This window comes from Myxocyprinus asiaticus, chromosome 33 (genome assembly GCF_019703515.2).
Source record: "Myxocyprinus asiaticus isolate MX2 ecotype Aquarium Trade chromosome 33, UBuf_Myxa_2, whole genome shotgun sequence".
Lineage (NCBI taxonomy): Eukaryota > Metazoa > Chordata > Actinopteri > Cypriniformes > Catostomidae > Myxocyprinus > Myxocyprinus asiaticus.
Window position 1 is genome coordinate 3,606,934 of NC_059376.1, and position 22,090 is coordinate 3,629,023.

Consider the following 22,090-nt stretch of genomic DNA (forward strand, 5'->3'; position numbering starts at 1 on the left):
TGGTTTTTCATGTTATTACTTTGTTCCATCAACATGTAGTGATTATAACAAATAATGTCAGAATTCTCCTCTCACCTCTTCTCCTATTAGGTATTCAGGCTGATGAGTTGTAATTGTCCATTTCACTTTAGAGTTTGGGTCGAGAACTGCGGGTCGTATTTGTCTGTTATACAATCTTGCCTGGAAACACACACTCATTCAGTAATCACACACACACTCATTAATTCACATACGGAGATCTAGCGATGTGGACTGAGCTTCAATAAGCACACCTGCTCTGCAGACACTGGTGTTCTTCTCACACCGTTGGACATTTTCTTGGACCAGATGGCCTGATCCACCATCTTCAGTCCATTCTGTCTCTGATCAGTACTGTCTGCTGACTGCACAAACAACAGCATGAAGATAATAAACTTGATTCTAAATGACAAGAATCTGAGCAGACAACCTGCGATTAATTGCATTATCTAGATTACATTACTACAATTAACATCATAATATTTATGATTAGAGCATGAAGCAGTAGAAGTCATTTACGTTGAGTCCCACTCTTAAGAAGCATTGGTCCTCGTATCGGGGCTGTCCGGGCTGTTTGTGTCTGCGGGCAATGACGTGAGGGATGGAGATGGGTTGTGTGTCTGTCGCTCGACCGATCCTCAACGTTCTTGACCCAGGATGAATCACCACTATGAAGTTGGCTTGAATTTGCTGAAAGTGACCGATTGGTTTATAACAACATACTCTCCGTATCAAAACTTGACATCCTATGATTGGATCATTGACAAATAAATGTGATAAAACACATTTGTCAAGTTCATAGAAATGTAATGTTTGAGTTCATGTTGGCTTTTTATAAAGACATTTATAAAAATTTCTACAAAAAATATGATTTAATAGCTTTAAAAATGTATGTGTACCATTAAGTAATAGGTTACTTTCTTTTCACCACGAATATGCAACCTAATCATTAATTTCAAAAAAGTTTTCAAACATATTTTTCAAGGTGAAAAAAAAACATTTCATACAAATTTGATTAATTTTTGAGTCAAAAATATTAAGAAGTTTTCAGATATTAAGATAAGATATTAAGGTGGGAAGGTGGCAAATCCAGGGCGTGCTGAGTGACTAGTCAGGCTTCCTAAGCAACCAACTGGCCTGGTTGCTAGGGTAGGTAGAGTCCCGTTGGGTTAACCTCTTCGTGGCACGTGGCGAGTTGTGCGTGGATACCACAGAGAATAACGTGAAGCCTCCACATGTGCTAGGTCTCTGTGGTAACGCGCTCAACAAGCCATGTGATAAGATGTGCGGATTGAATGTCTCAGACGCAGAGGCAACTGAGATTCGTCCTCCGCCACCCGGATTGAGGTGAGTCACTACGCCACCACGAGGACCTAGAGCGCATTGGGAATTGGGCATGCCAAACTGGGTGGAAAAGGTGGGGTATATGATTTTCACATACATTTAATTAAATGCTATACTGCTGTCAGTCATTGTTGTTTATCAACCTCTCTGCAAAGTTCCTGAATAATAATCAAATATACAGAATGATAATGAAAAATAATGTAAAATGTGAAGGACAAATACAACCTAAAAATAACTAATTTAGTTTAAAATAAACTCAAATAAAAAAATAACCATTAGAACATATTCTGTATAAGTTCTCTATAGGTTATCAAACAAAAGCCTCCCTGCAATGTTCTGGTTAGGTTAGTTTGTGGTTATAAAAATCAAACCTAAAAATAGCCATTAGAGAATGTTCTGTATAAGTTATTTTAAGGTTGTCACACAAATCTCCCTGCAACATTCTGGGAAGGTTAGTTTATGGTTTTAAAAAATAAAACCTAAACAGAACATTCCCAGAACGTTAGGAATTGGTTCCCAAAAAAATAACCAAACGGAAACCATATGCTAACGTTAGGAGAACGTTCTATTTAGGTTTTATTTTTTATTCCATAAGACGAGAACAAAACGTGCCTTTCCATTAAAATATTATTAATATTTAATATGACAAAATAATGGTTTTTTTTTTTACTTCACACTTAGCCTTAAGGGTCTAATAGGGATCCTCTTTGTGTTATGATTTATTTTATTTTTTGTCACATGACAGATTCGGTGCAAAAACAAAAATATAATACTTTTTCTAAGAATGACTTTTTGTTTTACAGTCTCAGGACAGTTTCACCACATGACATTTTTTCTCCCAGTTTGGAATGGCTAATTCCCAATGTGCTTTTAAGTCCTCGTGGTCACGTAGTGATTGGCCTCATCAGGGTGGCGGAGGACGAATCCCAGTCGCCTCCGCGTCTGAGATCGTCAACCCGCATCTTATCACGTACCACGCACAACTCACCATGCGCCCCACCGAGAACAAACCACATTATAGCGACCAGGAGGAGGTTACCCCATGTGACTCTACCCTCCCTAGCAACCGGGCCAATTTGGTTGCTTAGGAGACCTGGCTGGAGTCACTCAGCACGCCCTGGGATTCGAACTAGCGAACTCCAGAGGTAGTAGCCAGCGTCTTTACCACTGAGCTGAGATGATTTTAACAAAGACAAAAAAAAAAAAAAAAGAAGAAAATCATCAAAATGACTTGGAACTCAGTAATGTATTGAAAGCATTTTTTTATGTGTGTGAATTGCGTTTATGTATTTTTGAATAATTTCATAAGATCTGGACAAAAAATTAGCATCAACATATTTACAAGTGAACCATTTATCAAATGAGATGTTGATATTTTTCACAGTTTATTTTGTGATAATGACCAGCTGACTGTACATTATCCATTATAGCTCATTCCTCTGTAAAGTTACAGAACACACTGTATACCCAAGACTGTCTGTGTGTTGTGGTTTTGGTATGTAAAGAGTTGTTCTATTTTCTGTATAACTTCAATCCAAAATTGTCAACTTATATTGTGTTTCCGTGAATAATAGAATGTGATTACAGTAACTAAGCAACATGACTTAACCTTGTAATACTTCATATTTATTTTCCAAACATATTCTGCCAGAATGGAGATTTGGCCGCGCGAAATAGTTCTTTAAAACTCTGCTTCCATTCCTGGTCTGTTATATTTCTCTCCAGTTCCATCTGTCACTAGTATTCTTAATACTATTATTATAATTGTGATGTTGATAAGCTTCTGCTGTAGTTCAGGTAGAGCAGCGGACATTAGTATTATTAAGATGATTGTGGTGAAAATGTCTCAATACCTCTTGAAGTGGTTCAGATACAGCAGCCGGCATTATGGGTCTCTTGACACCGCGCTGCTCTTTCTCTCTGTCTCTGCCGTTTTCTGCATCTCTGTCTGTCTGAGTCATGCTGATTAAGATGATGATGAAGAACTCTATTTGTCTGCTGAATGTTTGTCAACAGTACAGCGAGTGCTGTTCACACATGAATGAGACTGTCCAAACCACGCTTCTCTTTTTCTTCTATTGGCGGTTGGAAAACCAACTTTTCACGCATTACCGCCACCTACTGAACTGGAGTGTGGAACAACAACGATAAATTATATTTTATTCATCCTTAAGCACATGGGTATTTCACCAAACATTTGAGAAATTTATCTAAAAAAATGCCCATATAGTGTCAAGTTCTCAAAACATTTTCAAGACGACTAGAAAATAATTGAATAGAATATATTCTGATATTTTTCAACGTTTCATTTTTTATATATCAAAGAGATGATGCAACAAATCAGAACAAATGTAGCCAGGATTTATTACTTTCACACTGAAATTTGATGAGATGCAACTGGCTGTCAAACATATATTGAACTACACAACACATAAGATACACATACTGTAAGCTACACAAATGTATTTTCTCAGGCATTTATTGAGTCTAAATAGACAAACTTACATGTACATGCTTATGAGATACTGATAATTCACAACTGTCACACAGAAAATCAATGTGATATTGTAGCCATTTGTATGAATATACTGTAGTACTCATTTGTCTTGTAATAAACTAAAAAATTAAACGAATGACCCTATACACTATTGGTACTTAACAAATAACCGCTCAGCGGTTAAGGCTCTGGGTTACTGATCAGAAGGTCAGGGGTTCAATCCCCAGTACTGCCAAGATGCCACTGTTGGGCCCTTGAGCAAGGCCCTTGACCCTATCTGCTCCAGGGGTGCCGTATCATGGCTGACCCTGCACTCTGACCCCAGCTTAGCTGGGATATGTGAAAAAAAAAGAATTTCACTGTATATGTGCAAATGTATAATGTGTGATAAATAAATATAATTATATATATATATATATATATATATATATATATATATATATATATATATATAATTTTTTTTAATAATTATAAATTATAATTATATATATAATTGTTTTTTTGTTGTTTTTTTTCAGTTTTGACACTATTTTTAAGAGAAAGGCTGAGGAATACTAAAGAGGTGTGTGCGTACAGGTACAATCGTTAAGAATATGTTGTGGTGCTTTTAGATCCTCTCCAATAACAGCGCTGCAAGTGGAGGTGGGAGAAATTCCCATGTGTACACGCAAGATAAAATTAACAATGAATTATTGGATTAATATGAAAGGACATTTGAGACACATCCAGTTAAGGAAATATTAAAAGAGTGCTTGGAGTATGGGAATAATAATATAAGAAGTTTTGGTTGGACAGCAAATAAAGAGGCTATGAATTTGGGAATTACAGAAATTTCAGTTAGTCCAACAATTGTAGAGTGGCATAAATAGAGCCACACAGCACTTAGTCGGGGAGAGAGACTGGACAAGACAGAGCCGAGCCAGAGCAAAGATTTTAGTAATGAGAGTTTATTTGTGAAGCACTGTGTGATAGTTCTTAAACTTAGTGCTTAAAGTGAAACTGAAAATTTGTGCTGCGAAGAGGGAAAAATAAATCCTTAACAAGGAAAGCTGCTTCTCGCCTCCTCTTTTACACTGGTGCCGAAACCCAGGATTGAAGTTTGGGTCGAAGATGGATGGAGGTCGTCCCGTAGAGTCCTCCCAGTTGGCGGAGATCCTCCAAGCCCTCGCCAGCCTACATCAGAGCCACCAACAGACGCTGCTTGAACTCCGACAAGATCAAGACCGCCGGTTTGTCGAGCTCCTGCATGCTCAAGCCGGGGACCGGCAGGCGATCCGGAGCCTCCTCAGCCAGGAGGCATCCTCAGCCGCGACCCCGGACACTCCCACGCCGTTACCCTCGCCAACATTACAGAAAATGGGGGCGGCGGACGACCCTGAGGCCTTCCTGGATTTGTTTGAGCTGACCGCCGAGATCTGGGGCTGGCCGCTCGGCCAATGGGCAGCCCGACTGATCCCACTCTTGTCCGGGGAAGCCCAGCTCGCGGCTCAACAACTGCCAGCGACGAGCCTCCTGGCCTACGGAGATTTAAAAAGAGCCATCTTGCAACGGGTTGGTCGCACTCCGGAGGAAAGTCATCAACTCTTCCAGAGCTTGAAGTTGGAGAGCTCCGACCGCCCGTTTGCCTTTGCCCAGCGGCTCCGTGACGCCTGCCGAAGATGGCTGCTAGCGGGGGATCGCGACATCCAGGGAATTATCGACCAGGTGGTACTGGAACAGTTCACAGATCGACTGCCAAAAGGGACAGCGGAGTGGGTCCAGTACCACCGCCCGGCATCGTTGGAGGAAGCTATCCGACTTGCGGAGGACCACATGGCGGCGATCCCGAGGGCGGAAGAGCCCTCCAACATTTTCTCTCCTCCCTCTGTTTCTTCCCCCTCCCCTCTCTCCTCTCATTCTGCTCTCTCTCCAGGTCCCGTTCCTGCCCCACGCAGACGAGGAGGACCTCAGCCCCTGAGACCAGTTCCCCGGGTGTGGGAGGCGACACCTTCCCCTACTCCAATGCCCTGCCGCTCTCCCCCTCAGGGGGGGGGGCCCGCCGACACAAGTGCGGGCATAGCGCCTGGGCCGGCCTGCCGGAGGCGCGGAGACCCGAGCCACTTCCGAGATCAGTGCCCTCTGATGGAGCTGGGGACGGTGGTGCGGGTCTCTGACCTCCCACAGGCTGCCCCCGACCGGGCCGGAGCATACCGGATACCGGTAAGTGTCAAGGAGGGTACTCACCAAGCGTTGGTGGACACCGGTTGTAATCAAACCACTACCCACCAACGCCTGGTTCAACCCGAGGAATTGGTCACAACTAAAATGGTGAAGTTGAAATGTGTACACGGGGATATTCACAAGTATCTGGTGGTGACCCTGACAATTAAATTTCGGGGGAAAAAGCATAGAGTGGAGGCTGCGGTTAGTTCCCGCCTCACCCATCCGCTGATTTTGGGGACTGATTGGCCTGATTTTAGAGTTTTATTTAAAGGGAATTTGCGCGGATGGGTCCTGTACGAAAATAGGGAGATGTGTGATGTGCGATGCTCTGGCAGGGGAGGCGGAGCCGGGGCCGTCCTCGACAGCTCCACGTCATAATGACGAGAGAGGGGGAGAGGCTGCCGCCCCTCCCCTTTTCAGGGAATTCCCTGATGGGGATTTCCCTTTGGAGCAGTCGCGAGACGAAACCCTCAAACACGCCTTTGACCAAGTGAGAGTCATCTATGGTCAACGACTCCAGCCTGACATCGCCCTTTCATACCCCTATTTTGCAATTATAAATGAGCGGTTGTATCGAGTGATACAGGACACTCGGACCAAAGAGGATACAACCCAACTTTTGATTCCAAGGAGCCGTCGGGAAATGGTATTCCAGGTGGCTCATTATAATCCCATGGCGGGTCACCTAGGAGAAAGGAAAACACTGAACCGTCTAATAGCCCATTTCTATTGGCCGGGCATTGGCGGCGATGTCCGCAGGTGGTGTGCGGCATGCCGCGAATGCCAGCTGGTTAACCCACCAGCCACCCCAAAAGCGCCATTGTGCCCTCTCCCTCTGATCGAGGTTCCCTTTGAGAGAATTGGAATGGACCTCGTCGGGCTATTAGAACGGTCAGCACGCGGACATTGCTTTGTATTGGTCCTAGTGGACTATGCAACGTGATATCCGGAAGCAGTGCCTCTTCGCAACATCTCAGCATGCAGTGTTGCGGAGGCACTCTTCAAAATAATCTCCCGGGTGGGGATTCCGAAAGAAACACGATGCTTGAAATGGGGGTAATAGAAGAATCCCACAGTGATTGGTCCAGCCCAGTTGTTCTAGTGCCTAAGAGCGACGGGTCTGTGCGATTCTGTGTGGATTATAGAAAAGTCAACGCGGTGTCTAAATTTGATGTATATCCAATGCCTCGTGTTGATGAGTTGCTCGATCGGTTGGGCACTGCTCGTTTTTATTCGACATTGGATTTGACAAAGGGTTATTGGCAGATCCCCTTGACACCAATTTCCCGTGAGAAAACCGCCTTCTCCACACCGTTTGGATTACACCAATTTGTGACACTTCCGTTCGGTTTGTTTGGAGCCCCGGCTACGTTTCAGCGTCTCATGGACCAAATCCTCAGACCGCATTCAGCTTATGCCGCTGCCTATTTAGATGACATCATCATTTATAACAATGATTGGCAGCGGCATATGCAACATCTGAGGGCGGTTCTGAGATCGCTGCGCCGAGCGGGACTCACAGCGAATCCGAAGAAGTGCGTGATTGGACGGGTGGAGGTACGGTATCTGGGGTTCCACTTGGGCCACGGGCAGGTGCGTCCCCAAATTGACAAGACAGCGGCGATTGCGACCTGCCCGAGACCCAAGACCAAAAAGGGGGTGAGACAGTTCCTGGGGCTGGCTGGCTATTATAGAAGGTTCGTACCTAATTATTCGGACGTCACCAGCCCGCTGACTGATCTCACTAAAAAGGGAGCTCCAGATCCGGTCCAGTGGACGGAGCAGTGTCAGCGGGCATTCACGCAGGTTAAAGCTGCACTTTGCGGGGGGCCGCTTTTACATTCACCTGACTTCTCTCTCCCTTTTGTTTTACAGACAGATGCTTCAGACAGGGGGCTGGGAGCCGTACTCTCGCAGGTGGTGGAGGGGGAGGAGCGCCCGGTGCTGTACATTAGCCATAAGCTCTCGTTAAGGGAAACTAAGTATAGCACCGTGGAAAAGGAGTGTCTCGCCATCAAGTGGGCGGTCCTCACTCTCCGATACTACCTGCTGGGGTGGGTCTTCATCCTCTGCTCGGATCATGCCCCACTCCAGTGGCTCCACCGCATGAAAGATACTAACGCCCGGATCACCCGTTGGTATCTGGCTCTTCAGCCGTTTAAGTTCAAGGTGGTCCACAGACTGGGGGCGCAGGTGGCTGTCATCGACTTCCTTTCCAGGAATGGGGGGGAGTGGTAGGCAGGCCGGATGTTGCCCCGGCCTGAGTCGGGCGGTGGGGATATGCGGCAGCGGGGGCGTGGTCAAGCATCTCTCCGGAGAGAGAGAAAGCAATAAGGGAGCTACACCTGAGCTAAATTATGTCTAACACCTGTCTCTAATTTCAGTGAGCACGGGGAGAGCGGCATAAATAGAGCCACACAGCACTTAGTCGGGGAGAGAGACTAGACACGACAGAGCCGAGCCAGAGCAAAGATTTTAGTAATGAGAGTTTATTTGTGAAGCAGTGTGTGATAGTTCTTAAACTTAGTGCTTAAAGTGAAACTGAAAATTTGTGCTGCGAAGAGGGAAAAATAAATCCTTACCTTAACAAGGAAAGCTGCTTCTCGCCTCCTCTTTTACACAAATATACCTCCCTGGTTGTTCCCCATGGCTCAAGTCGATTTCCATCTACAATATAAAGTTAAGAATGAAACATTTATATCAGAACTACTCTTCAATGCACCACATATTCACCAATGGTTCAAAGGATCCTACATCAGGAAAAACAGCTGCAGCATTATATATTAAGAGGTTCAAAGTTAGCATTCAAAAAAGGACAACTAATTATGTATCAGTTTTTACAATAGAATTAATAGCGATTTTATTAGCTATGCAATGAGTGGAGGAAGTTCAGCCAATGAGGGCTGTTATTTGTTCAAATCAAATCAAATCAAATCACTTTTATTGTCACACAGCCATATACACAAGTGTAATGGTTTGTGAAATTCTTGGGTGCAGTTCCGATCAACATAGCAGTCGTGACAGTGATGAGACATATACCAATTAACAATAACATCAAATTACCACAGCACAATTTAAAGTCTAATATACACATAATTACACACAACAATATACAAATAATAACATACACTGTACAGTATACAATACTCACAATATAGATACACATTATTCAATAAAAATAAAAAAATATATATAGTAGTATATATAGAATGTACAGTAGGTTGTATTGTACTGTATTGACATTCAGGCTGTCGGTTGATAGTAAGTTGTTAAGAGAGAATATATATATATAATAATAATAATATAATTTATGACAGTCCGGTGTGAGATATAAGAGTAGAGTAATAAAGTGCAGTGCTGATGTATTTTGATCGTGGGAGATCAAGAGTTCAAAAGTCTGATTGCTTGGGGGAAGAAGCCATCATGGAGTTAGCTGGTGCGGGTCCTGATGCTGCGATACCGCCTGCCTGATGGTAGCAGTGAGAACAGCCCATGGCTCAGGTGGCTGGAGTCTCTGATGATCCTCCGAGCTTTTTTTACACACCGCCTTGTATATATTTCCTGGAGGGAGGGAAGCTCACCTACGATGATGTGTCTGGCAGTTCGCACCACCCTTTGCAGTGCTTTGTGGTTGTGGGCTGTGCTATTGCCGATGCTCTCTACAGTGCAGGTGTAGCACCGTGTCAGGATGTGGTGGTTCATTTCAAACTTCCTCAGCTGTCTCAGGAAGAAGAGGCGCTGATGAGCCTTCTTCACAACGACTTCAGTGTGGATGGACCATGTGAGTTCCTCAGTGATGTGGACACCCAGGAACTTGAAGCTGCTGACTTTCTCCATTGGTGCTCCATTGATGGTGATGGGACTGTGTTCTCTGTCTTTTCTTCTGAAGTCCACCATAAGCTCCTTTGTCTTACTGACGTTGAGGGAGAGGTTGTGCTCCTGACACCAGTGTGTCAGAGTGTGCACCTCCTCTATGTTGGCTGTTTCATCATTGTCAGTGATCAGACCTATCACCGTCGTGTCATCAGCAAACTTAATGTTGGCATTGGAGCTATGTGTTGCCACACAGTCATGTGTGTACAAGGAATACAAGAGTGGGCTGAGAACACAGCCCTATGGGGCTCCAGTGTTGAGGGTCAGTGATGAGGAGATGTTGCTGCCTATTCTAACCACCTGGCGTCTGCTTGACAGGAAGTCCAGGATCCAGCTGCACAGCGAGCTGTTTATGCCCAGAGCCCAGAGTTTCTCATCTAGCTTGGAGGGCACTATGGTGTTGAATGCTGAGCTGTAGTCTACAAACAGCATTCTCACATAAGTGTTCTTTTTTTCCAGGTGGGAGAGAGCAGTGTGTATTGTAGATGCAATGGCATCATCAGTGGAGCGGTTGTTGCGGTAAGCAAACTGCAATGGGTCAAGAGAGAGAGGCAGCACAGAGCAGATGTAATCTCTGATTAGTCTCTCAAAGCATTTGCTAATGATGGGGGTCAGAGCAACAGGATGCCAGTCATTTAAGCAAGTTATTTTTGATTGCTTTGGAACAGGCACAATGGTGGATGTTTTAAAGCATGTGGGGACTACAGACAAAGAGATGAAAAGGTTGAAAATGTCTGTAAAAACACCAGCCAGCTGGTTCGCACACGCTCTGATGACGCAGCCTGGAATGCCGTCTGGACCCACTGCTTTGCGGATATTCACCCGTCGGAAGGATCGCGTTACATCCGCTACAGAGACGGAGAGTGAACTAACCTCTGTAGCTTCGGCCGCGAGAGTGCTCTCCGTGAGGGCGGTGTTATTTCCCTCAAAACGAGCATAAAAAGTATTTAGCTCATCCGGGAGAGAGGCAGCGGTGTTCATGGCGGAGTTTTTATTCCCTTTAAAGTCTGTGATGATGTTAATTCCCTGCCACATGCTTCTAGAGTTGGTGGCGTTAAACTGTCCTTCAATCTTGTTCCTGTACTGGCATTTTGCTGTTCTGATAGTTTTTCGGAGGGCATAACTGGCTTGTTCATGCTCCTCCGCGTTCCCGGAATTGAAAGCGGAGGTCCGCACATTAAGTGCCGCGCAAACATCGCTATTTATCCATGGCTTCTGGTTCGGATAGATCCGTGTTGTTCTGGTCGGAACTACGTCCTCCACGCACTTTTTGATGAAACACATTATGCTATCAGCGTAAAGCTCGATGTCGTCATCAGAGGCGGACCGGAACATCTCCCAATCCGTGTGATCAAAACAGTCTCGTAGCATAGAGTCTGACTGGCCTGACCAGCACTGGATCGTTCTGAGGGTGGGTGCTTCCTGTTTCAGTTTCTGCCTGTAAGCGGGCAGAAGCAGAATGGAAGAGTGGTCCGATTTGCCAAATGGTGGGCGGGGGAGGGATTTGTATCCCGGAAGGGAGAGTAGCAATGGTCCAAAACCCAGTCCCCTCGTGTGTTGAAACTAATGTGCTGGTGGTATTTTGGTGCGACTGATTTGAAACTGGCTTTATTAAAGTCCCCGGTCACAATGAACGCGGCCTCAGTGTGCGTGGTTTCCTGCTCACTTATACTCCCATACAGTTCCTTGAGTGCCCGGTCTGTGTCGGCTTGTAGGGGAATGTACACAGCTGTGATAATGACCGCTGTGAATTCCCTCGGTAGCCAGAATGGTCAGCACAGAAGCATGAGAAATTCCAGATCAGGAGAGCAGAAAGACTTGATAGAATGTACATTCCTCTGATCACACCAGGATTTGTTGGTCATAAAACATACACCACCACCTCTGCTTTTACCTGAGAGGTCTTTCGCTCTGTCCGCTCGGTGCACGGAGAACCCCGTGGGTTCAATGGCTGTGTCTGGAATCTCCGCAGACATCCAAGTTTCTGTTAGGCAGATAATGCAGCAGTCCCTTGTCTCTCGTTGGAAAGAGATCCGCGCTTTCAGCTCGCAGAGCTTGTTATCCAGAGACTGAACATTTGCCAGTAGAATACTGGGTAGCGGGGGTCGATTTGCACGGCATCTTACTCTGATGAGAACGCCGGCTCTGTTTCCACTTTTCCTCCTGTTTTTCCGCTTCCGGACTGCCCAGACAAAGGGCTCCACTTGCGTGTTTGTAAACAGCGGGTCGGCATTGAGGAATTTGAAGTCCGGTTTATGGTGTGAAATTGCTGAACCAATGTCCAAAAGTGTTTGTCTGTCGTAGACAATAAGGCAGACAACATCCATGACAAAAAATATAAGAATTGTGAACAAAACAAACAAAACACTGCCATGTTGTGTCGGAGCTCGCAACGCAGCAGCCATACTCGGCGCCATCTTGAGTCCACTGAACTTGAGAGAGTCTGAACTTCAGACTCTCAATCAGCTTTAAATAGCTTATTAAATGGGCAGTCTGAATCAAGACAAGATTTAGTATATGAGATTCTTACACATCTACTTAGAATTCAAAAACTGTGGATGGTCCTGAGATCTTTGGGTACCAGCACATGTGGGAGTACAAGGAAATGAAATAGTGGACAAACTGGCTAAACAGGCAATGGATCATATGGATGTTGAAGTTCATATACCACTCAGTAAAGAAGAGGTAAAAGGAAGAATTAGAGAACTTATGAATATAAAGTGGCAAGAAATGTGGGACAAGGAAAAAAAGGGCAGACACCTATACAATATCCAAAAACAAGTTGGAAAAGGGAGAATAGGTCTCAATAATAGGAGAGAAGATACAATTATCACTCGGCTCCGAATAGGACATTCTGGCTTAAATCATTCATTGTTCAAAATAGGGAAACATCAAACAGGATTATGCTTGACATGTGGTGAAGCAGAGACAGTTGATCATATATTATTATATTGTGTAATGTTTACAAGGGAAAGAGAGGAGTTATCCAATAAATTGAGAAATATAGATTCAATCAATTTCACCTTACCAAACCTATTGAATTGTGCCTCAGGACAGTCAAAAATACAAAGAGAATTAATTAGCTCAGGAAAACAGGAATGGAAAATAGGATTTAATAAACATATTATATTATATATTGTTTTTTTTTTTTTTTTTTTTTTTTTTATTTTCTTATTAATGCTTCACATTCCAGTCCAGTTGGTGGCGGTAATACACCTTATGTTGGCTTGTCAACCGCCATTACACAACACAAGAAGAAGAAATGCTCCTTCAGATCCAAAAAGCAAACAAGTCGGAACCTGTGAACTTTTTCACAATTTCTTCCTTCTTTAGTGAGGCACCATTGAGGGTTAAAAAGGGTCTAAATTCTTTCAACTCTAATAGAGTGCTTAGTGTAGCTGTTCTCCCAGGTGGTATAATCAAGGGTAGAGTCCAGGCATCCATGTAAAAGAGGATTTACGAGGTGGAGGTGAGTTAGAAGTGAGCAGTAAGCTAGAAAGCTAGTTGACATCTAAAGATGATATGCAATGTTCTGGCTTAAGTATTTCTAAGAAAAAACAAAAACGTACAGGACTGCTATAACTTTGGACGTAAACGAAGATGAAAAACTAAATATGTACCAGCCAGGTTTTGGAGGGTTAGTGAAGTTAGGCTAGTTGACATATAATGATCTGCCTCCCCCTGGCTAGCTATAGAAGTATCGTTGGGTTACTATAAACACATCACTGTCAATGTATTTTAGAAGTGTTAGGGTGAGGGTTAAATTGTTTTCAAAATAGGTGCATGTTGAGGGTCAGTCAGTGAGGTACAGCACCTGCGAGTGCCCAATCGGCAGAGACAAGTGCCATCATATGGCAGCCTTGTTGATTTGGATGAAGAAAAATCCACAACACGAGGTTAGTAATTTATTTGCAATTGATGCTGATGTTGTTGTGTGGTTTGAATTATTTGCTTAACATTATGTGGTTTAAAGCCATTGTATTATGTGAAGCTGAACCGTATTTATCAAACAGTGATAACATACACTCACAGTGTGCTGTAGTACTACCAAAAAATCGTGATCCTAAGCTTTATCTCAAAATCTTAGTTGGCCAGACAGTGATTCATCTTTTCTGAAGCGTTAAAATATTGATGTCCAAGACACCTTGAGCCAAGAGGCTGTAGTATACACCATGCATTTTTAAAAGCTTAGCTTAAAGGTGTGCTAGAAATGAATAGTGCTAATAAAAGGCTGTTAAGTTGAGATAGTATTCTCACTTGAAATGATCTCAATTACTAATACTCATTTTATTACCCATTTTATACTGTTATTTCAACTGGAATGTGCACTGGCATCCTTGTCACAACTTGGGCGTTTTACTGGGATGGGGTGGATTTTGAGTCCAGAAACATCTCAGGTACGACTTCTGTCTTTTAAACTTTGATGTGCCCTCCATGTTACCAGAAACATCACAATTACACTACATTAATTAAGTGACAAATCAGCTAGAGTAAAGTCATCCCACACTCAGTAATTTTGTACAATGTCAAATGTTTCATCATTTCTCATAATTTGAACCAGGGGTGTCAAACTGGTGTAATGTGTAGTTAAAAAACAAACATTACATAGTTTTGGCCCATGACAAATTCAATTTGACACATTTGACATTTTGCGGTGATGGGGGCATGGTCGTGTGTCTGTCTGCGGGAGAGAGAGAGCGGTAAGGCTCGTCACCTGGGTTGTAATTATCCCTAACACCTGTCTCTTGTTATAGTGATGGCGGAGGGAGACTTAAAAGCCGCTCTAGCACATTAGTTTGGGAGAGAGTGACCTGAGAGCACGAACTCGACGCTACTGAGTGTTTTGAAAATTATCTTATTGTGTTGTGAAGCTACATGAATTGAGTGCATTAAAGAAAATCCAAGACCCTGAAGGCAGAAAATAAAAGACTTGCCTGCACTGCTTCATTGTCTCCTGACTCCTCCATTGCCCAAAAGAGTTATCCCCATTACAGTGGTGCCGAATCACAGGATTTTGGAGGACAACGCCGTTATGGAGTCTTCACCACTGGGCGAAGTTATCAAATCCCTCGCCAGCATCCAGCAGACTTCATGGAGTTAGCCTGGAGCAGGAACAATGCTTCCAACTCCTGCTCCAGACCCAAGCGGAGAACCGGCAGGTGTTCCAGAGCATTATCGACAGAGAGGGGGGCCACTTCCCTGTGACCCTCATGAAGCTGGGGCCAAATGACGATCTGGAGGCCTACCTCAACTTGTTCAAGGTGTAGAAGTGGCCGCCCAACCAGTAGGCGGCCCGCTTGTTGCCGTTACTCTCCGGGGAGGTGTAGCTAGCAGCCCAACAACTTCCCGCTGCCAGCCTCCTCAATTACCCTGACCTGCAGGAACATCAGCCCAACAAGCAGAATTAATAGCCCTGACTGAAGCATGCAAAATGGCTGAAAGAAAAACTGTTAACATTTATACAGATTCTAGATATGCCTTCGATGTTGTACATGACTTCCAAGCGGCATGGCAACACAGAGGTTTCCTAACAGCAGCTGGAACGGCAATAAAGAATGGCCATGAGGTTGAAGAACTTCTTAAAGCTTTGCAGCTTCCGCAGCATGTCGTTGTTCTAAAAATAAAGGCCCATGATAAGACTGACACTCTAGAGGCTGAGGGAAATGCTTTGGCAGATGCAGCAGCAAAATCTACAACTACACATCATACATTTCTTCTCAGTGCCAGTTACAATTACTCATCCCTTTCAACTTGCTGAGATATCTAAGATGCAAGAATAAAGCTCCAGAGAAGAGAAATGGGAGTGGCTTGAAAATGGTTGTAAACTATCAGATGATAACATATGGAGAAAACAGTCTGGTAGTGCCAAAAGTTTTACTACCTTACCTCGCTACACAGATACATACCACTGGACACATAGGTACAAGCCAGATGCATTCTCGATTTAATTGTATCTGGTGGGTTAAAGGATTTAAGAAACATGCAGATACAGTGGTGAGGAATTGCGTAATTTGTCAAAAACACAATTCTGCTCCTTCTGTGATGCTTTGCACGCCTGCACCTCCAGGTCCATTTCAAGAGCTACAATGTGATAACATTACTTTACTAGATCCAAAAAACAACCAGGATGTACAAAATGCAACATTTTCTAGATGTTCCCCACAAAGAAAAGCACTGCTGCCTTTACTGCTAAGGTTTTAGTGAGAGATATAATTCCACGATGGGGAATACCACACAGTACTGACTATTGAATATTACAGTATTGAGGTCTGTCAAGAAGTATGCAGGTTATTAGGCATGCAATGACATTTTCACTGTCCAGGGCATCCGCAATCTTCAGGCATGGTTGAACGTGCTAATTCTACTTTGAAAACTCGCCTGGCGAAATATCATTCCTCTGGCACCCCCTGGGTGGATGCTTTGCCTTTTGTCTTATGAAGTATGTGAGCCTCTGCTAACAAAGTAACTGGATTTAGTCCTTTTGAAGTAATCACCAGAAGAACAATGGCTTTACCAGGAACCCCTGATTTATCTACTGCAGATGTACACTTAATGTCAGACACGCTGCTTACATACTGCTTGTCACTTACAAAAGCAGTGGCAACAGCACAGTGTCAAGTTTTAAATGCATGGGGACCTCCTCCAGAGGGGGGACACAGCATTGTGCCAGGGCAATTAGTGTATGTTAAGAAATTACAACATGCAGGTTTAGAGCCTCGATAGGAAGGTCCATTCACGGTCGTTTTAGTCACTACATCGGCAGTTAAATTAATGGGTAAGCCTAAATGGATTGTCATTGTTAGTCATTGTAAAATTGCAGCAAGGACTGAGAATGAACAGGGTGAATCGCTGTAGATTGGAGTCATGAGAAGAACTATACCTTTTAGTGGTATGGGGCTCACCCTCATGATCGCTGGGGGAAGGGGCGGCAACGTCCTCCATTGACCACTCGCCAGATGCAGCGAGAGACATAACATCATCATCCCCAGCGTCAGAACCGCCGAACTTGTGCGCTCTTGCAGAGGGCCGAAGCTCATCATGCACATACTGTATCGATATATGGAGATTGAGGGGCTCGCATGGCTTGTGCCAGCACGAGGTCCACCACAAATTCATCCTGCTCGACCTCGCGTGATCCCTTAGGAACCACAGAAGAGTCGGGTGGGAGGGCACGGGAGGCTGAATCGTCCCTCAGAATGAAGGCGATTCGCAAGCAAAGTGTCTTAAGACTCATGCTCTCACTGTGAGGGCAGTCTGTCTCCATGAGAGCTGTCTATGTGTGGGCGCGGCCCAGACAGTGAATGCAGCTCTCATGCTGATCTGATGGCGGGATCACATAAGGAACACTTACGGAACAACATCTTTAAAAAGACGCTTAAGTGGCTTTTTTAGTTATAGATAGATAGATAGATAGATAGATAGATATGTGAAGTGTATTGTCATACCGGACAGCTTCACACCTAAAAGGGTGGGGCTTAAACACCATAGCCAATCCTGCGTTATTGTAGAAAGCTTTCAACTAGGTCGTGTAGAAGTACACGCCCCATAGCGTCACCTTAGTGATGCAATGTCAAGTGTACTGAATTGTAAGGGAACCCTGGTACTATAAGATGTGGTGAACATCAGTTAAGATGGCATTCCAGGGACCAGTTTATGGCAGGGCCCCTCTGTAAGTGACGGTGTGGAAGATGTACCTCACTGTGATTGGATCCTTGGTGAATGAACAAACAAATGTTCAGCAACATCAGATACGATGTTCAGACAACTGCCAGACACCTCTTACAGGGCAGGAAGGGGGACCTTCTGCACCCACCAAACTCATTCCTAAGGTTAGGCAAGAACTGCCATAAATTCCTTCAGGACCTCCCGGGTGCAGCAGCAGTGGAGGGCCACAGAGATCTATTCATACCTAGGTTTGGAGGCCTTAAATTAAAATAAACTGCAAAACATCCACTCAAAGCACAGTTTATGTTAATGGTTATTGACTGTTAACACAACAGTTCATGGGACAGACCTATTAACAGATAAACGAATGCATGGAGGATGACTTAAATGTTTCTTATCTTGTTTGGTCTCTATCTGTTCCATACAATGCCTTTAATAATTTGAAAGATGTTTGGTAAAGAAATAATGCATGGGTAAAACGTTAAAGACACTGTTTTAACACTGTACTTTATGCTATGCAAATGAGTTCCACACTAGGGTGGGCAACACCGTGGCAACTTTAGACACCAGTGGCCAGTCACACTCCAGGATCGGAAAGGCACCAGATTTCAATCTGCTCCTCATCAGAAAGGGATAAATATGTCCCCCGGGTAGACACACCCACGTCCTGCATTTCCAACTCAATGGGGAAGGAGACATTAGCAGACACACCACGTCCTGAGTTTCTGACCTGACGAGGAAAGAGGCTACCAGATAGTTGATGTTAAGCTTTTGCGAGCAAAACCTTTTATATTGCTTTATTATTATATTGCTGCACTCTAGCTGAAAAAGGGCCCCAGCATTGAGGGACCTTATCTGACCCTTACGGCCCCTCCAGCAGCGCAGCTCAGTCCACAAAGGACCTCTGCAGCGGCAGACATTGCCTGTCCCACACGGCTCCTCAGTGACGCAGCCAACCTGCAAAGGACCCTGTGAAGATTAAACTGACCCAGCTGCCCAGTCCACTATTTAAGGACCCTCTTGGCACAACTGAAGTTCAGCATCCTCCCGCCCAGCGTGGCAACGACTACTGGATCGCAACTCTGCGCCCTTCCCACTGCACGCTACCCGCATCACCAGTGGAAGACGTCTCTACTGCCGGACTGATCACCCGACTGTGTGGAATGTAAATATAAACTTATCAAACCTCTTTCTAGAGACCTTGGCACTAGTTTATACCTGCAGCATATGTTTTTCTAACTTGCTTAGATAACAGTTACCTGGGGTCAGCTTGTTACAAATAATAGGTATATTATTTGTTTAATGATAAATAAGCAGTATTTATCACCATTTTGCCAGAGCCATTAGGTGGTTTCCCATAAGGAGCATTCCCATACAGTTCTCTCCCATTGCTACATTGTTCAACAGCATTGCATTTATCCACACTGTTCTCAAATAATTTATGTTTCATTGTTTAATTCAGTACTTTCCTTTTTGGTTATTAGTTTATTATCCTTTAGCAGTGCATATTCATTATTAGCATTATTCATTTGTGAGATTTACTCTTGCATATCTATTGTTAACAAATTTCATTAATTTTATCAGTCTTTATTGTGTTGACGATCAAAGACTCCACTAGTTGTCCAGACTCTCACAAATCCTTCAGATAAATCAGCTGACCAACTCCCTCTAGTTTACATTAATTCTAAATGATTGAACAGCTATTTTGGGAGTGTTCTTAAATTAAGATAGTATTCTTAACTGGTGCCCCGTATTGCAAAGGGGGAGGGGTCATCTGATACACTCATAACCACTCCTTAAGTGACACTTGATCAAAAATCACTATGTCATCGGTGAATTGAGTAGAAATCACTTAGATCTCTGGTAAAGCATAACATGTCTACTTTATGGGAAGATAAAGGGGAAATTAATGGAACTTAAAAATGTCACTACATTTATGTGAACAGAAATAAAATCATCAACATAAATTTACAAATATATTTGTTAGATATCAAAGACCAAATAGTGGCTAATTCATCCACTGAATGTCTTCCCTGTTATTTTCCACCCTGACCCTGCCCATTTAACAGCATGGACATCTGAATTTTCAAGTCATTTAGCTTGACCAGCATGACTTATAAAATCTTTAAAGTTGAAGAATGCAACTCCTGCGACACTAGCGCCAAAACAGCTTACTGAATACGCCCCCCGTCTACTGTTGAGCAAACAAAGAGAGTCCCCTAAGCAGGTTGCTCGAAACAGAGACATTTTCAAAGTGCCACAGAAAGAGAGTGCTTACACTTTTCGATAAAATTAACCTATGAATGGCTTACTAATAGTGGTCTCTCATATTAAGCTTGGATAGCAGAAAGTATTTTAACACAGAAAAAGTTACAAACATCAGTTTTAACATGTCCCTCTAATAAGAAACATAAAAATACTTATAAAAGCATGTTTCATTTTACAAAAGTTTCAAAGCCGAAATGTGTACATAACCCAGTAGGGCGCTTTTGGATTTTATATAACTCCTATTCAGTCCTGAGTGACCTATTTGAATTATTGTCATTATTTAATTCTCCCATCTTCACTCCACGTGCACTTCCTCCACCTACTGGAGAGTCAATAGTATTAACGTAAATGCTTTAGTTTTGTTTTTTTCTATGAAAATAACACTGCATGACTGGACAAAATAAAATATATGATGACTGACATGATATAAACGATCAACATTACTTTATTGAAGCAAATTATACACACAGAGTCTGCTACACAAACATAACTTTCATAAGATATATACAGTTGAAGTCAGAAGTTTACATACACCTTAGCCAAATACATTTAAACTCAGTTTTTCACAATTCCTGACATTTAATTTAGAACAAAATTTCCTGTCTTAGGTCAGTTAGGATCACTATTTTATTTTAAGAAAGTGAAATGTCAGAATAACAGTAGAGAGAATGACTTATTTCAGCTTTTATGTCTTTCATCACATTCCCAGTGGGTCAGAAGTTTACATACACTTTGTTAGTATTTGGTAGCATTGCCTTTAAACTGATTAACTTGGGTCAAACAGTTTGGGTAACCTTCCACATACTTCTCTCAATAAGTTGCTGGAATTTTAGCCCATTCCTCCAGACAGAACTGGTGTAACCGAGTCAGGTTTGTAGGCCTCCTTGCTCACACACACTTTTTCAGTTCTGCCCACAAATTTTCTATCGGACTGAGGTCAGGGCTTTGTGATGGCCACTCCAATACCTTGACTTTGTTGTCCTTAAGCCATTTTGCAACAACTATGGAGGTATGCTTGGGGTCATTGTCCATATGGAAGACCCCTTTGTGATGAGCTTTAACTTCCTGACTGATGTCTTGATGTTGCTATAATATCTCCACATCATTTTCCTTCTTCATGATGCCATCTATTTTGTGAAGTGCACCAGTCCCTCCTGCAGCAAAGCACCCCCACAACATGATCCTGCCAACCCCATGCTTCACGGTTGGGATGGTGTTCTTCGGATTGCAAGCCTAACCCTTTTTCTTCCAAACATAACGATGATGGTCATTATGGCCAAAGAGTTCAATTTTTGTTTCATCAGATAAGAGGACATTTCTCCAAAAAGTACAATCTAAGAGTTCAATTTTTGTTTCATCAGATAAGAGGACATTTCTCCAAAAAGTACAATCTTTGTCCCCATGTGCACTTGCAAACTACAGTCTGGCTTTTTTATGGTGGTTTTGGAGCATTGGCTTCTTCCTTGCTGAGCAGCCTTTCAGGTTATGTCGATATAGGACTCATTTTACTGTGGATATAGATACTTTTCTACCCGTTTCCTCCAGCATCTTCACAAGGTCCTTTGCTGTTGTTCTGGGATTGATTTGCACTTTTCACACCAAATTACTTCAATCTCTAGGAGACAGAATGTGTCTCCTTCCCGAGCGGTATTATGGCTGCGTTGGTCCCATGGTATTTATACTTGCGTACTACTGTTTTTACAGATGAATGTGGTACCTTCAGGCATTTGGAAATTGCCCCCAAGGATGAACCAGACTTGTGGAGGTCCACATTTTTTTTTTCCTGAGGTCTTGGCTGATTTCTTTTGATTTTCCCATGATGTCAAGTAAAGTGACACTGAGTTTGAAGGTAGGCCTTAAAATATACCCAAAGGTACACTTCCAATTGACTCCAATTAGCCAATCAGAAGCTAATTGGCTAATTGCCTAAAGGCTTGACATCATTTTCTGTAATTTTCCAAGGTGCTTAAAGACACAGTTAAACTTCTGACCCACTGGAATTGTGATTTAGTCAATTATAAGTGAAATATGTATGTTTCAGTGTGTGTGTGTGTGCGTGCATCTGTCCTGTCATGGCGGTTGTGGTTTGGCTGCCATAATCAGCCACTCTGGCCCCTTGGAAAAGGAATTCCCAGCGCAGCGTCATGAACCTGCTGTGACGGCAGCGACAGCCATGAAAAGAGGAGTGTGCTGGCAAGCAGCACGTCACACCCCTCTAGGCCT

The 22,090-nt window shown here is 43.4% G+C and overlaps 1 protein-coding gene and 1 long non-coding RNA gene across 3 annotated transcripts in view; one reads left to right on the forward strand and one right to left on the reverse strand.

Annotated features, from left to right (window-relative positions):
- actr8 (actin related protein 8) overlaps positions 1-3,454 on the reverse strand; it is a 44,604-nt gene extending 41,150 nt beyond the window's left edge. For both annotated transcript variants that reach the window (XM_051670161.1, XM_051670160.1), the window contains exons 1-4: positions 3,216-3,454; positions 538-708; positions 273-383; positions 76-180 (exon numbers count right to left, since the gene is read on the reverse strand). In XM_051670161.1, the coding sequence (XP_051526121.1) occupies positions 76-180; positions 273-383; positions 538-708; positions 3,216-3,323 (495 nt within the window). In that variant the 5' untranslated portion in view covers positions 3,324-3,454. The remainder of the gene's footprint in view (positions 1-75; positions 181-272; positions 384-537; positions 709-3,215) is intronic.
- A 9,768-nt stretch (positions 3,455-13,222) lies between these two features.
- Positions 13,223-21,251, forward strand: LOC127424768 (uncharacterized). Its single transcript, XR_007894516.1, has 2 exons — positions 13,223-14,331; positions 14,689-21,251. It is a non-coding gene; the product is annotated as an uncharacterized LOC127424768 (long non-coding RNA).
- The last annotated feature ends 839 nt before the right edge of the window (positions 21,252-22,090 follow it).